Raw genomic sequence first — 17160 nt, 5'->3', positions numbered from 1 at the left:
GTCGAATCTGTGCTTGAAATTCAAAACTTGACTGAGGGACCCCATTTTCCAAATTGTGTTACATTACAGCCTTATTCTAAAATTGATTAAATAAAATGTTTTCCTCATCAATCCACACACAATACCCCATAATGACAAAGTGAAAACAGGTTATTAGAAATGTATGCACATTTATTAAAAATTAAAAACATAACGTAAGTATTCATACCCTTTGCTGTGAGACTTAAAATTAAGCTCAGGTACATCCTGTTTCCATTGATCATCCTTGAGATGTTTCTTCAACTTGGAGTTCCCCTGTGGTAAATTCAATTAATTGGACATGATTTGGAAAGGCACGCACCTGTCTATATAAGGTCCCACCAAGAGATATAAGAAATGTATTTGTAATATTAAATATAATTGCATTTATTCCTGTTATCAATCAAGGTGAGACTGAACATGGACAAGGCGCAGGAGAAACAGAAGGAGAGCTAACGGAGGAGAATCAAGAAGGGAACCAAGTGCTTCGACATACGGGCAAATTACTTGGTTTGGAAAAAGGATGAAAGGAAGGCGAGAGCTGGGAAACCTCGCCGCTCTTTCGCTCCTAGCTAGGGTCACCATCTGTTAAGGTGAATATAAAAAAAATTACAGATAAAAACTATTTGCATTTGCACACAAAATAACCTTAAAGTAGTTTCAGTTTCCCTATCACTGATATTTTTCTCTTCATCTTCCCAGGGTTACCTCGGTGGAAGCCAACAATCTTCTCCAGTTGGAGCAGTTGGACGATTGACCACTGAAAGCCCTGACGCCATACACTTCGGTGAAGCCCAATAGACAAAGTATGTTATGCTTTGGTTGATATTTGAGAATGCAAGAAATGGTAGTTATGCTGAGTTTATAAGAATGTACTTCTTCAATTTACCTGTCCAAATGACTTTAGGACAATCGACTGTCTGAACCCCCCATGAGGTATCTGATCCACCAGAGCCAGTAAGTTCAGTTCAGTCTGATTCTCTGTGCTCTGAGTTGGAGGGGGACCATCTTGAGGTAGGCTATACCTTCCAAAACTGTTGCAAAGTACATATCTACCATTTATAACACTGCACTAATCCATCAAATTTTCTCACAGTAAAGTGTAACGTGTGTTTGCTTTTTTACGTCTCTTTCTCTTTCTCCTTCCCTGTTCCCTTTTAACTCCTGTTCTCCAGGACATAGGGGCTCCACCTGATGTCCTCCATTACCAACCAGCCTCCAACTTTTCATTACATTATCTACAGCTACTGTCGTTGTCATTATCTGCTAATTAAGGTTTCTTGCTCTATCATACTGGGCACATAATATGTAAAATACACAGATTAACTAAAAACACTAGCACTGCAAACACTCAGAACAAAGAGAGCAGTAGGGCTGGACGATAAATCAATAATTATCGAGGTAATTACTTCCCTCAATAACGATATAAAAACGTTTAGATACATTTTCGATAATGTCGATATAGAATAATTAGGTATAGCTGTCTAATTCACCTCTGTGACGCAGCAGGAACGTGGGGAGAAGTGACAATATGCATGTGGGGAGGTATACGCCCACTAAAAACCACTTAGCACCTCGAGTGATGGAGTAGCTATTATTAACCACGAAAAATGTGTGATGTGGGCGAAAACAGTGGCAGTGATAACCATAGAGAAGGGTTCAACTGGTTCAGTTATTTGGAAGTGGTTTGGCTTTTTGAAGTCCGACAAAGAGCAGAGCAATGTTCGGTGCAAATTGTGCCGTAGACAGGTGGCTACCAAGTCTGGTAATACGACAAACCTTTTTCACCATCTGAAGCAAAATCACTCTTTAGAACATGCAAAAAGTTTGCGCCACAGTATTGTTAAACGCCCCTCAAGCACCAGCCAATCTAGGGATGTTCGCCAGAAGCAGTCAACACTGACAGCGTTTATGCCCTACGAGCAAACATCGAAAAGACACAAAGACATCACAAATGCTATTATCCATTGCATTGCTAAGGACATGTTACCAATTAGCACAGTCGAAAAGGAAGGTTTTAAGAGGCTTACTAATTTAATTGACCCCAGGTACGTGCTCGCTGACCGAAAACATTTCTCTCACACCGCACTGCCTAAACTCAACACCGAGTGTAGGGAAACAATTGAGGACAGGCTCAAGACAGATTTTACGTATTTTGGTACTACTACCGATCTGTGGTCTAGTTGCACGTCAGAGCCTTATATTAGCCTCACTACATTGACAAAGACTGGAATCTTCTAAATAAATGCCTTCAAACATCATACTTTCCCGACGACCACACAGGAGAAGCTATAGCAGAGTGGCTCATTGACGTTCTCGCCTCCTGGGTACTCAGTCAAGACAGACCGGTCTGCATTACAACGGTTAGTGATGCGAATGTGGCGAAGGCCGCTCAAATCAACAAATGGATCCGACTGCAATGTTTTGGACACCGTCTGCTCTTGGCCATTGGTAAGAAACCTAGTCAATTGTATATATTGAAGTGATTGGTTAGATGAAACCTACCCCTGAACAAGTTGGTGACAGTCGCCTATCAGGTGGGGATCACGTCAAAAGATGGTGCAAAGAGTAAGCCATTTCACAGGTCTTGTCCAGTGACATGAAGACCCAGCACTTAGCTCCCACCTATACAGATATAGTTGTTCTTGAGTCCATCAACCAGGCATTGACCCCACTCCTAGAATTCACAGATGCTCTGGTTAGTCTTATGTCAGTGTGTCTTACCTGAAGCCAGTACTACACCTGTTCAATACAGAGGTCATGAAACCTGATGATGGTGAAACAGAGCTCACCCAAACCATCAAAACGATAGTCATGGACTATCTGAATGAGAAATATGATGACCTAGCCACAGATGACCTCCTGGACATAGCCTCGTTGCTCGACTCTCGGTTTAAAACACATTACATCAAAGAGGAGAAGGTGGGCCACATAAAAGCACGAGCTGTCTCAGATGGTCAATGAGGGACATGAAAACCCAAGCCCAGCACAGGGAGACGTTGCTGCTGCTTCACCACAACTGCCAGCTAAAAAGAGAAAGTCACCAGGCAGTTTTTTCAAAAAGTCATGCTCCACCACCACAGGTCTTACTGAAATCCAGCTGGTAGAAAAGGAACTCAGCTGCTACCTTCAGTCTCCTGATGCTGACCGTGAAACCAATCAACTAGACTGGTGGAAGATCCACCCCAAAAAACTTTCCCCAAGTCAGCCACCTGGAATGTACTACCTGTGCATTCCTGCGCCCAGCTCCCCCTCAGAGCGTGTTTTTAGCACAAGTGGCAACATAGTGAACTGCCATAGGGCAGCTTTAAAGCCAGAGACCGTAGACAGACTTGTCTTTCTTGCTTGTAACTTGTAAGACAACAACTACCCCAACTTCAACTGTGATGTGCCATTAGGCTAACAGTCATAATGCATATTGACTTGCATAATGTTTTTTTTTATTTCTTGTTCATAACTTGTAAGGGTTTACAGCTTTAAAAAAAAGGAGTTAATGTTATTTGTGAGTTCTTCTACTTCTGACAATAAATAAGAAACATTAAAGCCTTCTGTTTGTTCAGGCAGGCTTGAGTCTGAAGCAGAAATTACCCTTTTAAACATTATTTGATTAAAATTGTGATAATTATCATTAAAGCTAGAGACAGTAGACAGACTTGTCTTTCTTACTTGTAAGGTAAGACAACTACCCCAATATAAACTGTGATGTGCCATTAGGCTAAAAGTTAGAGTGAATATTGACTTGCACTATTTTATTTAAAAAATATATATTTATTGCTCATAATTGCTCATAAGGGTTTACAGCTTTAAAAAAAAAAAGGAGTTAAAATGTTATTTGTGAGTTCTACTTCTGACAAATAAGAAACATTAAAGCCTTTGGTTTGTTCAGGTATTCTTGAGTCTGAAGCAGATATGCAACTTTTAAACATTATTTGATTAATATCCTGATGATTATCATTATCGAATGAAAATATATATATATATAGTTGAAGTCGGAAGTTTACATACACCTTAGCCAAATACATTTAAACTCAGTTGTAAACAATTCCTGACATTTAATCCTAGTAAAAATTCCCTGTCTTAGGTCAGTTAGGATAACCACTTTATTTTAAGAATGTGAAATGTCAGAATAATAGTAGAGAGAATGATTTATTTAGCCTCCAACACTCTACTCAACAAATTGGATGCAGTCTATCACAGTGCCATCCGTTTTGTCACCAAAGTCCCATACACTACCCACCACTGCGACCTGTACGCTCTCGTTGGTTGGCCCTCGCTTCATACTCGTCGCCAAACCGACTGGCTACAGGTTATCTACAAGACTCTGCTAGGTAAAGCCCCGCCTTATCTCAGCTCACTGGTCACCATATCAGCACCCACTCTTAGCACGTGCTCCAGCAGGTATATCTCACTGGTCACCCCCATAGCCAATTCCTCCTTTGGTCGTCTTTCCTTCCAGTTCTCTGCTGCTAATGACTGGAACGAACTGCAAAAGTCTTTGAAGCTGGAGACTCATATCTCCCTCACTAGTATTAAGCACCAGCTGTCAGAGCAGCTCACAGATCACTGCACCTGTACATAGCCCATCTGTAAACAGCCCATCTATCTACCTATCTACCTACCTCATCCCCATACTGTATTCATTTATTTATCTTGCTCCTTTGCACCCCAGTATCTCTATTTGCACATTCATCTTCTGCACATCTACCATTCCAGTGTTAAATTGCTATATTGTAATTACTTCGCCACCATGGCCTATTTATTGCAAGAACTCCCTTATCTTACCTCATTTGTCAATGTATATAGACGTTTTGTTTTCTTATGTTCTACTGTATTATTGACTGTATGTTTTGTTTATTCCATGTGTAACTCTGTGTTGTTGTATGTGTCGAATTGATATACTTTATCTTGGCCAGGTCGCAGTTGCAAATGAGAACTTGTTCTCAACTAGCCTATCTGGTTAAATAAAGGTGAAATAAAAAATAAATAAAATGTTCTGCTTTTATTTTTTTCATCACATTCCCAGTGGGTCAGAAGTTTACATACACCCAATTAGTATTTGGTAGCATTGCCTTTAAATTGTTTAACTTGGGTCAAATGTTTCGGGTAGCCTTCCACAAGCTTCCCACAATAAGTTGGATGAATTTTTGCCAATTCCTCCTGACAATGCTGGAGTAACTGAGTCAGGTTTGTAGGCCTCCTTGCTCGCACACGCTTTTTCAGTTCAGCCCACAAATTTATTATAGGATTGAGGTCAGTGCTTTGTGATGGCCACTCCAATACCTGGACTTTGTTGCCCTTAAGCCATTTTGCCACAACTTTGGAAGTATGCTTGTGGTCATTGTCCATTTGGAAGACCCATTTGCGACCAAGCTTTAATTTCCTGACTGATGTCTTGAGATGTTGCTTCAATATATCCACATACTTTTCTTTCCTCATGATGCCATCTATTCTGTGTAGTGCACCAGTTCCTCCTGTAGCAAAGCACCCCCACAACATGATGCTGCCACCCCCATGCTTCACGGTTGGGATGGTGTTCTTCGGCTTGCAAACATCACCCTTTTTCCTCCAAACTTAACGATGGTCATTATGGTCAAACAGTTCTATTTTTGTTTCATCAGACCAGAGGACATTTCTCCGAAACGTACGGTCTTTGTCCCCATGTGCAGTTGCAAACCGTAGTCTGGCTTTTTTATGGCGGTTTTGGAGCAGTGGCTTCTTCCTTGCTGAGCAGCCTTTCAGGTTATGTCGATGTAGAACTCGTTTTACTGTGGATATAGATACTTTTGTACCTGTTTCCTCCAGCATCTTCACAAAGTCCTTGGCTGTTCTTCTGGGATTGATTTGCACATTTCGCACCAAAGTACGTTCATCTCTAGGAGACAGAACGTGTCTCCTTCCTGAGCGCTATGACGGCTGCGTTGCCCCATGGCGTTTATACTTGCGTACTATTGTTTGTACAGATGAATGTGGTACCTTCAGCCGTTTGGAAATTGCTCCCAAGGATGAACCAGACTTGTGGAGGTCTACAATTTTTTTTCTGACGTCTTGGCTGATTTCTTTTGATTTTCCCATGATGTCAAGCAGAGGCACTGAGTTGGAAGGTAGGCCTTGAAATACATCCACAGGTACACCTCCAATTGACTCAAATTATGTCAATTAGCCTATCAGAAGCTTCTAAAGCCATGACATCATTTTCTGGAATTTTCCAAGCTGTTTAAAGGCACAGTCAATTTAGTGTATGTAAACTTCTGACCCACCTGAATTGTGATACAGTGAATTATAAGTGAAATAATCTGTAACAATTGTTGGAAAAATTACTTGTGTCATGCACAAAGTAGATGTCCTAACAGACTTGCCAAAACTATAGTTTGTTAACAAGACATTTGTGGAGTGGTTGAAAAATTAGTTTTAATGACTCCAACCTAAGTGTATGTAAACTTCCGACTTCAACTGTACAGTCGTGGCCAAAAGTTTTGAGAATGACACAAATATTAATTTTCACAAAGTCTGCTGCCTCAGTTTGTATGATGGCAATTTGCAAATACTCCAGAATGTTATGAAGAGTGATCAGATGAATTGCAATTAATTGCAAAGTCCCTTTTTGCCATGCAAATGAACTGAATCCCCCAAAAACATTTCCACTGCATTTCAGCCCTGCCACAAAAGAACCAGCTGACATCATGTCAGGGATTCTCTAGTTAACACAGGTGTGAGTGTTGACGAGGACAAGGCTGGAGATCACTCTGTCATGCTGATTGAGTTCGAATAACAGACTGGAAGCTTCAAAAGGAGGGTGGTGCTTGGAATCATTGTTCTTCCTCTGTCATCCATAGTTACCTGCAAGGAAACACGTGCCGTCATCATTGCTTTGCTTTAAAAGGGCTTCACAGGCAAGGATATTGCTACCAGTAAGATTGCACTTAAATGAACCATTTATCAGATCATCAAGAACTTTAAGGAGAGCGGTTCAATTGTTGTGAAGAAGGCTTCAGGGCGCCCAAGAAAGTCCAGCAAGTGCCAGGACCGTCTCCTAAAGTTGATTCAGCTGGGGGATCGGGGCACCAGCAGTACAGAGCTTGCTCAGGAATGGCAGCAGGCAGGTGTGAGTGCATCTGCACGCACAGTCGGGTGAAGACTTTTGGAGGATGGCCTGGTGTCAAGAAGGGCAGCAAAGAAGCCACTTCTCTCCATGAAAAACATCAGGGACAGACTGATATTCTGCAAAATGTACAGGGATTGGACTGCTGAGGACTGTGGTAAAGTCATTTTCTCTGATGAATTCCCTTTCTGATTGTTTGGAGCATCCAGAAAAAAGCTTGTCCGGAGAAGACAACCCCTACCATCAGTCCTGTGTCATGCCAACAGTAAAGCATCCTGAGACCATTCATGTGTGGGGTTGCTTCTCAGCCAAGGGAGTGAGCTCACTCACAATTTTGCCTAAGAACACAGCCATGAATAAAGAATGGTACCAACACATCCTCCGAGAGTAACTTCTCCCAACCATCCAGAAACAGTTTGGTGACGAACAATGCCTTTTCCAGCATGATAAGGCAAAAGTGATAACTAATTAGCTCGGGGAACAAAACACTGATATTTTGGGTCCATGGCCAGGACACTCCAGACCTTAATCTCATTGAGAACTTGTGGTCAATCCTCAAGAGGCGGGTGGACAAACAAAAACCCACAAATTCTGACAAACTCCAAGCATTGATTGGCCTGCCATCAGTCAGGATGTGGCCCAGAAGTTAATTGACAGCATGCCAGGGCGGATTGCAGAGGTCTTGAAAAAGAAGGGTCAACACTGCAAATATTGACTCTTTGCATCAACTTCATGTAATTGTCAATAAAAGCCTTTGACACTTATGAAATGCTTGTAATTATACTTCAGTATTCCATAGTAACATCTGACAAAAATATCTAAAGACACTGAAGCAGCAAACTTTGTGGAAATTAATATTTGTGTCATTCTCAAAACTTTTGGCCGTGACTGTACATACATACTCACACACACACACACATATATATATATAAACATGCATACATATTCATACACTACCGTTCAAATGTTTGGGGTCACTTAGAAATGTCCTTGTTTTTGAAAGAAAAGCACATTTTTGTACATTAAAATAACTTCACATTCATCAAAAATACAGTGTAGACATTGTTAATGTTGTAAATGACTATTGTAGCTGGAAACGGCAGATTTTTTTAATGGATTATCTACATAAGCGTACAGAGGCCCATTATCAGCAACCATCACTCCTGTGTTCCAATGGCACGTTGTGTTAGCTAATCCAAGTTTCTCATTTTAAAAAGCTAATTGATCATTAGAAATCCCTTTTGCAATTATGTTAGCACAGCTGAAAACTGTTGTACTGATTAAAGAAGCAATAAAACTGGCCTTCTTTAGACTAGTTGAGTATCTGGAGCATCAGCATTTGTGGGTTCGATTACAGGCTCAAAATGGCCAGAAACAAAGAACTTTCTTCTGAAACTCATCAGTCTATTCTTGTTCTGAGAAATAAAGGCTATTCCATGCGAGAAATTGCCAAGAAACTGAAGATCTCGTACAATGCTGTGTACTACTCCTTTCACAGAACAGCACAAACTGGCTCTAACCAGATTAGAAAGAGGAGTGGGAGGCCCCGGTGCACAACTGAGCAAGAGGACAAGTACATTAGAGTGTCTAGTTTGCGAAACAGACGCCTGACAAGTCCTCAACTGGTAGCTTCGTTAAATAGTACCCGCAAAAAACACCAGTCTCAACGTCAACAGTGAAGAGGCGACTCCGAGAAGCTGGCCTTCTCAGAATGGCCAATTAAAAGAAAAGGTTAAGATTGGCAAAAGAACACAGACACTGGGCAGAGGAAGATTGGAAAAAAGTGTTATGGACAGACAAATCTAAGTTTGAGGTGTTTGGATCACAAAGAAGAACATTCTTGAGACACAGAAAAAATGAAAAGATGCTTGAGGAGTGCTTGACGCCATCTGTCAAGCATGGTGGAGGCAATGTGATGGTCTGGGGGTGCTTTGGTGGTGGTAGAGTGGGAGATTTGTACAGGGTAAAAGGGATCTTGAAGAAGGAAGGCTATCACTCCATTTTGCAATACCATGGTATACCCTGTGGACGGTGCTTAATTGGAGCCAATTTCCTCCTACAACAGGACAATGACCTGAAGCACAGCTCCAAACTATGCAAGAACTATCTAGGGAAGAAGCAGTCAGCTGGTATTTTGTCTATAATGGAGTGGCCAGCACAGTCACAGGGTCTCAACTCTCTTGAGCTGTTGTGGGAGCAGCTTGACCGTATGGTACGTAAGCAGTGCCCATCAAGCCAATCCAATTTGTGGGAGGTGCTTCAGGAAGTATGGGGTGGAATCTCTTCAGATTACCTCAACAAATTGACAACTAGAATTGCCAAAGGTCTGCAAGGCTGTAATTGCTGCAAATGGAGGATTCTTTGACAAAAGCAAAGTCTGAAGGACACAATTATTATTTCAATAAAAAAATCATTATTTATAACGTCTTGACTATAATTCCTATTCATTTTGCAACTCATTTCATGTATGTTTTCATGGAAAACAAGGACATTTCTAACTGACTCCAAACTTTTGAACGGTAGTGTACATATATACATATTTTTAGAATATATTTTCCTTAATTATTCCCCACAATCCCTACCACCCCTACCCCAATTGGAGTAAACTAATAAACAATAACACTTGGGCTTCTACTTCCATCTTATACATATTATATACATTTTACAGAATCTATTTTACAATAGTTATATTTTGCTTGTTATAACTTTGCAAACAACGCAGAGCAAAAAGTAAGTCTGGAGTGTCCCCGGAGTGACCACCCCCAAAACGTTTCAAAGCGGAACGGTTTCTATCCCGGAACTAAATAAATGTATTAATAATTCTAGGGAGGAATTTTGTCCGTCGTTTGACAATTTCGGAGGAAGCAGTGTGTTGTGGAGGTCAAGTCTCAGGTAGCTATCTAGTTATGCAAAATAAAACATCCCTTGGAAATTGAAGCAACTCTTTTATTTATTTATTGTGATAACAAGAATAATGTGTGTTGAATAGTGGAGTACCTAGCTAGCCCGCTACCGTTAGCGTGTCATGCTCTCTGGCTAACATATGTAATGTTAGCTAGCTTGCGATAGACAGATTGCCAGTGCCAGCACGTGAAATAGTAGCTAACCTAAGCAGACCGCATTTAGCTATTTAACGGTAATCATTATTCAATTTAACAGTATTGATTGTGATTCTTAATAAAGATGTGTGGCTTTAATGGGATTGCCTACAGTATGATGACTAGCTACTTAATGACTAGAATGTTGCTATCTTACATAACAGTCAGACTCTTGAGGAGTACACTGAATGCAGGCCCAGAAAAAACTAGGGTTCCATGGTCTGGTGAATTTGTATCTACCTAGCTATCTGCTGAAACAGAATCATCAGAATCATCACCTAAATACACCAGACCAGAAACTCTGTTTTTACCTGGGTTTGCATTCAGTGTATTTGGGTCATTCTAGTTTATCAAACCTGCGAGTGTCTCCAGGTTATCAGATCTGTGAATGTCTTCATTAGTACCCCTGTTGTAAAATGGTCATAACTATCTTTATTTACTCCTTTGTGAGCATAACCCCTAATGTAACCACCCCCCCTCCAGGTTCTGAAGTAGACCCAGTCACAACATTATTGACCAATCATGGTGAAGAAGAAGCGCATCCGCCTGATCGCTGAGATGGCCCGGAAGATCCGTGCGTACCGGGAGCTTAAGAATCGGCCACGGGAGTCTGAGAAGTACGCACTGGACTACGACACCATGACGCGACCGCACACCAGGAAGACCCTGCCTGTGCTTGCCTGGCAGGTATGTGTGTGGGGCACCAGGTAGCCTAGAGGTTAGAAAGCAGGACCAGTAGCCAAAAGGTTGATGGTTCAAGCCCCAGGCCAGATGTAAAAAGTGGGAACTTAACTAGCAACCAGAAATTCTAGTTATTTCTATCAAATGAAAGCATACATGTTAGTTTTATTAACAATGAATAATGAGTAGAAAGTTGTGGGTCTCTGATGCCAGATCCCATCGACTACTGTTGTTCCCTTGATAGGGTTGCAAAATTCTGGTAAATTTCCCAAAAGTTTTCCTGAAATCCTGGTTGGTATGATTCCTGGATTTCCTGCTTATTTCTGCAAGATCCTGTGAACCTCCCAACTGTGTTTTCAGGGAAACCTGGGAATTTCAGAAACCTGGGAACCCTAGCCCTCGAACAACGGGGGAAAAAGCCCTAAAACTGCTTTATTTCTATTCAGGACGTGAGGAGAGAGAGCCGTCTCTTCTCCCTGCTGTCTGGCCTCAAGATGTTCGGGGTGGGCCATCTGTTCACACGCAAGTCCTGGCTGACAGAGCACCCTGAAGCACCTAGCTACTGGCAGGTCACCAAGGTCAAGGTGGACTACACTGCAGAAGTGAGTGGGGAGGGGAATTTGTAAGTCGCTCTGGATAAGAGCGTCTGCTAAATGACTTAAATGTAAATGAAAGGAGTTGCAGGGGTAGAGGGTGAAGGGGAGTGGAGGCTTATAACACTGTTATTACACTGATAAGTCTGACTATAAAGCCTCATACTTTTGTGTATATATAGTGTGTGTATGTGGACACCACTTACAATGTATGGATTCACTGTTTGGCAGACCGACAGACGAATCGTGGTTCGGCAGATGCTACCTGCCCCAATGCATAGTGCCAACTGTAAAGTTTGGTGGAGGAAGAATAATGGTCTGGGGCTGTTTTCATGGTTCGGTCTAGGCCCCTTAGTTCCAGTGAAGGGAAATCTTAACGCTACAGCATTCAATGACATTCTAGACGATTTTCTTCTTCCAACTTTGTGGAAACTGTTTGGGGAATGTCCTTTCCTGTTTCAGCATTGCACCCCCGTGCACAAAGCGAGGTCCATATAGAAATGGTTTGTTGAGATCGGTGTGGAAGAACTTGACTGGCCTGCACAGAGCCATGAACTCAACCCCATCGAACTCCTTTGAGATGAATTGGAACGCCGACTATGAGCCAGGCCTTATCGCCCAACATCAATGCTCGACCTCAATGGAAGCAAGGTCTAACATCTAGTGGAAAGCCTTCCCAGAAGAGTGGAGGCTGTTATAGCAGGAAAGGGGGGACTAACTCCATATTAATAACTATGATTTGGAAATGAGATGTTCGATGAGCAGGTGTCCACATACCTTTGGTAATGTAGTGTACATGTTTATAACTCTGCTGCCTTCTCTGTAGAACATGGACCACGGCAGAGCATGGGGAGTCCTGACCTATAAAGGTGAGAATTTTCCATTCACACATCCTATATCATGCTCTCTTCCTGAAGAAAGAATAGGTTTGGCTTTCCTCGGTAGTACTCTGTAGTACCGACATGTGATTCATGATAGTGGTCGTGAACAGATAAGAGATGACAACCTTTTTATTTGTTTTCACAGAATGGCATTTCAGAAGCTTTTCATATGCCTCTCTGTCATTGCATAATCTCTCACAGATGAAATAATGCCTAGGTTTAGGTTTCTTCAGCATTAACTTCTTCCACAGGCTCGAATTGCTGGCACATAGAGCCTGGTAACAGTTTAAGTGCCTATTGACAATAGTATCTTCTGACTGGGGGAGTTTTTTTTAAGAGTTAATATATTTTAAAAAGTTAAATTATTACACCTTTATAGAGTTAGGGTTCCATGTTACAGCGCTTGTTTATGGAAAACACTGAAGAATAATTGGCTAATTAGCTATCTGTGTCTCGGAACACCTGTGTGTAAACAGAAGACGGAAGCCACAAACATGTTGTAACTGAAGAATACTATCGGCTCCTGTAGTCCAACTATTGGGCTAGACAACAGTGTGCATTAATGTGGGACTTGAAAGGGGTGTAGTTAAAATTGAGGCGGGAGAGGGAGAGCCTGCTACAGCTGTAGCCTTGGCCTATTACACTGAACAGAAATATAAACGCAACATGTAAAGTGTTGGTCTCATTAGCTGAAATAAAAGATCACAGAAATTTTCCATACACACAAACCACTTATTTCTCAAATGTTTTGCACAAATTTGTTTACATAACTGTTCGTGAGCATTTCTCCTTTGCCAAGATAATCCATCGACCTGGCAGGTGTGGCATATCAAGAAGCTTATTAAACAGCATGACTTTACACAGGTGCACCTTGTGCGTGGGACAAAATGCCACTCTAAAATGTCCAGTTTTGTCACACAACGCCACAGATGTCTTAGGTTGATAGAGCGTGCAATTCGCATGCTGACTGCAGGAATGTCCACCAGAGCTGTTGCCAAAGAATTTCATGTTAATTTCTCTACCATAAGCCACATCATATATTTAGAGAACTTGGCAGTACTTTCAACCGGCCTCACAACCGCAGACCACCTTTAACCACGCCAGCCCAGGACCTCCACATCCGGCTTCACTTGCAGGATCGTCTGAGACCAGCCACCCGGACAGCTGATGAAACAGTGGGTTTGCACAAGCGAATAATTTCTGCAGAAACCGTCGCAGAGAACCTGATCTGCGTGCTCGTCATCCTCACCAGGGTCTTGACCTGACTGCAGTTCGGCGTCGTAACTGACTTCAGTGGGCAAATGCTCACCTTCGATGGCCACTAACACACTGGAGAAGTGTGCTCTTCACGGATTAATCTTGGTTTCAACTGTACCAGGCAGATGTTAACGTGAACAGAGTGCCCCATGGTGGCGGTGGGATTATGGTATGGGCAGATGCTAATGTTGTGAACAGAGTGCACCAGGAATTGTCCGTAGAGCTCCGAGACAGGATTGTGTTTCGGCACAGATCTGGGGAACAGTACCAAAAAATGTCTGCAGCATTAAAGGTCCACAAGAACACAGTGGCCTCCATCATTCTTAAATGAAAGAAGTTTGGTTGGAACCACCAAGACTTTTCTTAGAGGTGGCCGTCTGGCCAAACTAAGCAATCGTGGGAAAAGGGCCTTGGTCAGGGAGGTGACCAAGAACCCGATGGTCACTCTGACAGAGCTCTAGAGTTCCTCTGTGGAGATGGGAGAACCTTCCAAAAGGACAACCATCTCTGCAACACTCCACCAACCAGCCTAGACAGAAGCCACTCCTCAGTAAAAGGCACATGACAGCCTACTTGGAGTTTGTCAAAAGGCACCTAAATGACACAGATCATGAGAAACAAGATTCTCTGGTTTGATGAAACCAAGATTGAACTCTTTGGCCTGAATGCCAATCGTCACGTCTGGAGAAAACCTGGCACAATCCCTACGGTAAAGCATGGTGGTGACAGAATCATGCTTTGGGGATGTTTTTCAGAGGCAGGGACTGGGAGACTCGTCAGGATTGAGGCAGAGATGAACGGAGCAAAGTAGAGAGAGATCCTTGATGAAAACCTGGTCTAGAGCACTAAGTACCTCAGACTGGGGTGAAGGTTCACCTTCCAACAGGGCAACGACCCTAAGCACACAGCCAAGACAACGCAAGAGTGGCTTGGGCGCAAGTCTCTGAATGTCCTTGGGTGGCCCAGCCAGAGCCCGGACTTGAACCCGATCTAACATCTCTGGAGAGACCTGGAAAATAGCTGTGCAGCTACGCTCCCCATCCAACCTGACAGAGCTTGAGAGGATCTCCAGAGAAGAATGGGATAAACTCCAAGTACAGCTGTGCCAAGCTTGTAGCGTCATACCCAAGAAGACTCAATGCTGTAATAGCTGCCAAAGGTGCTTATACAAAGTACTGAGTAATGGGTCTGAATACTTATGTAAATATGATATTTCCGTGTGTAAATTAGCAAAAATAAATAAAAACCTGTTTTTGCTTTGTCATTATGGGGTTTTGTGTGTAGATATTTTAGAATAAGGTTGTAACGTAACAAAATGTGGAAAAAGTCAAGGGGTCTGAATACTTTCCGAAGGCACTATATGAGTAGCTCGCCAAACAATTCTGAAAGTACATGCAATTTTCACGTATTCTGCCGCAAAACTGTCATAAACAAATCTCAAGTATCAGCCACCGCAAGCTCCCAGCTGCTATATCTACCCAATGCAACATTGACATTATCCCACCCCTGGTCAGCCACTATTGGCTTCAAAAGCCAAACCTAACATGTCTGCCAATTAATTGCACATCTGTCTGTGTGATGTGCAAGTTTGTCCATCACTCCGTGTGTAGCTAGTTGATGTGATTACCGTCTTGTGTGTTGATAGAAATACTTTCCCCAAAACCTTCTCATTAAATGTTAACTGCAAAGTAGGCTTACCTGGCAGAAGTATATCATGAGGAAGTATGTAATTTGTATCTATTAGTTGTTATTTGCAAACTTGACATGAAATGAGCTGCAGCAGTACAAAACCATCACTAGACCGGAACATTGGATGGCACTTTCTTTAATCGCACATTTCAGACCTAAAAAAAATAGTGTCTTCAGATTTAAGCATTGACATGAATTGGAACTTAGTTGTTTGTCTACAAACAATTGTAATTTTGAGAGTAAAAAACAAACAATATAAAATGGAACATAATTTGGGAAAATATTGAACAGAATTTGGGGGGGAAAGATTTTATAGTGCCCCCCTTAGTGGTTTATTAACAATTATTTGACCAGCTATATTGACAGAGAACAGTACACTAAGGACCTGGGGAAGAGTTGCAGGGAGAGGACAAGAGAAGAATGTGCCTATTTGAAAGCTTGAAAAAATGTGTAGGTCTTGACATGTTTAATTTTCTCATGCTAGAAAAGGTTGGAGACCCCTGTGCTAGATGGTGATGGACTGAGAGAACAGTCAATTAAAACCGGTGTCTGTTTTCGCCGCTCCTGCCATAGACTACCAGTCAAGTCCCGTTCTGAGGCGCTGTGAAACCAGACGTCTCGACAGAGAGAGCCGGCTGATGGGCCAGACTACCTCCGCATTACTGTCATTTGACATATTTATCACAGCAGTGGTTGTTAAAAGAGATTAGGAAAAGATGACCAAGTCACCATTGTGTGTATTATTATTTTCCACAGGCAAGCAGGAGAGTGAAGCGAAGGAGATGGACAAGGTGATGTACCATGACTGGCGTCTGGTGCCCAAACATGAGGAGGAGCAGTTCAAACTCTACGACCCTGTTCCTGAGCCCCCCATACGCTATGTGTCGTACCCGCCCCTGCTCCGTGCCATGCTCCTCGCCCAGCGGCAGAAAGATGAGCTAGGGTTGGCGGCTGAGGAGCCAACCTTACCCCTAAAGAGGGATGTCCTACTCAGCAAAGAGTACTTCAGAAGTCAGGAGAAAAAGAGGGAGGGGACAGCAGTGTGAGAGAGGGGTCAAGAGGAAAGGGGGTGAAAGGTTACCTGCAAGGGACTGTGATGTCAACTTGGATAGATCATAGGCTGCGTTCTGTTTCTCAAAGTATTGAATTGGTGCAAGCATGGAGTTTTGACCATATCCTTTGCACCAATCCATTCCATTTAAATCCATGAGAAGGTGTAGGAGTGCACATCTCAGGAAAAGGGTAGAGAATTGGACCACAGCTATAGCCGTTTTCCTTTACATTCATATGAGCCTTCTATAACAATTCCTCTGAATAGAAAGAATTTGGATCATCAGATGGACTTGAGTGACAGCTTGCTGTAAGGTTTCCACAACTGGCACTTGTCTCTTATGCATATTGTAATGTGATGCTTGTGTGTTTGTATTGTAAATAGTAAAATATAATACTACATTATGAAAAAAATGGGCACTCTTAGTTTTTCTTAAAACGGATTCATTCTAACTGGATAACTGGGTTAAGATCTATAATAAGTCAAAACTATTGTCCCACCCATGTCAAAGCAATTATTATTCCATATCCGTCTCGACAACTCTGATATAACGTGTTTTTTATCAAAGTTGCCGGGATGTCACTTGTCCTACTCAAAATCAGTACACTCGTAACAATTTAAGCATTGCGAAACTTCTATTCGATCAAATAAACCTTTTGCTTGATACGGGCTAAACGAAATACATGTTTTTAAACTCGTAGGAATGTTTCAGATTAACTACATGTTCACTCATTAGATGGTTCTCTAATTGAACGTGTTCCCGCATATAAATACTTAGGCGTATGGATTTGAA

At 42.1% G+C, this 17160-nt stretch overlaps 1 protein-coding gene across 2 annotated transcripts; it reads left to right on the top strand.

Annotated features, from left to right (window-relative positions):
- The first annotated feature begins 9902 nt into the window (after window positions 1-9902).
- Window positions 9903-16780, top strand: mrps34 (mitochondrial ribosomal protein S34). Of its 2 annotated transcripts, none has more exons than XM_071412288.1 (5): window positions 9903-10009; window positions 10699-10902; window positions 11343-11498; window positions 12316-12358; window positions 16073-16780. In XM_071412288.1, the coding sequence occupies exons 2-5, from the start codon at window positions 10738-10740 to the stop codon at window positions 16360-16362; spliced, it is 654 nt and encodes a 217-aa protein (XP_071268389.1). In that variant the 5' UTR covers window positions 9903-10009; window positions 10699-10737; the 3' UTR covers window positions 16363-16780. The 2 variants fall into 2 exon arrangements, with proteins under 2 accessions (XP_071268389.1, XP_071268394.1); XM_071412293.1 differs by having other exon boundaries at window positions 9960-10253.
- The last annotated feature ends 380 nt before the right edge of the window (window positions 16781-17160 follow it).

The sequence above is a fragment of the Salvelinus alpinus genome, chromosome 1, assembly GCF_045679555.1.
Source record: "Salvelinus alpinus chromosome 1, SLU_Salpinus.1, whole genome shotgun sequence".
NCBI lineage: Eukaryota > Metazoa > Chordata > Actinopteri > Salmoniformes > Salmonidae > Salvelinus > Salvelinus alpinus.
Note: the sequence above shows the minus strand (reverse complement) of the source record. Positions and strands in the feature narration are given on the sequence as shown.

What these genes read in the sequence shown, in the direction of transcription:
- mrps34 (XM_071412288.1), top strand. Translation starts at nt 10,738, where the DNA reads ATGGTGAAGAAGAAGCGCATCCGCCTGATCGCTGAGATGGCCCGGAAG. An exon ending in TGCCTGTGCTTGCCTGGCAG is followed by an intron (nt 10,903 to 11,342) that starts GTATGTGTGTGG and finishes ATTTCTATTCAG; the next exon opens with GACGTGAGGAGAGAGAGCCG. An exon ending in AGGTGGACTACACTGCAGAA is followed by an intron (nt 11,499 to 12,315) that starts GTGAGTGGGGAG and finishes CCTTCTCTGTAG; the next exon opens with AACATGGACCACGGCAGAGC.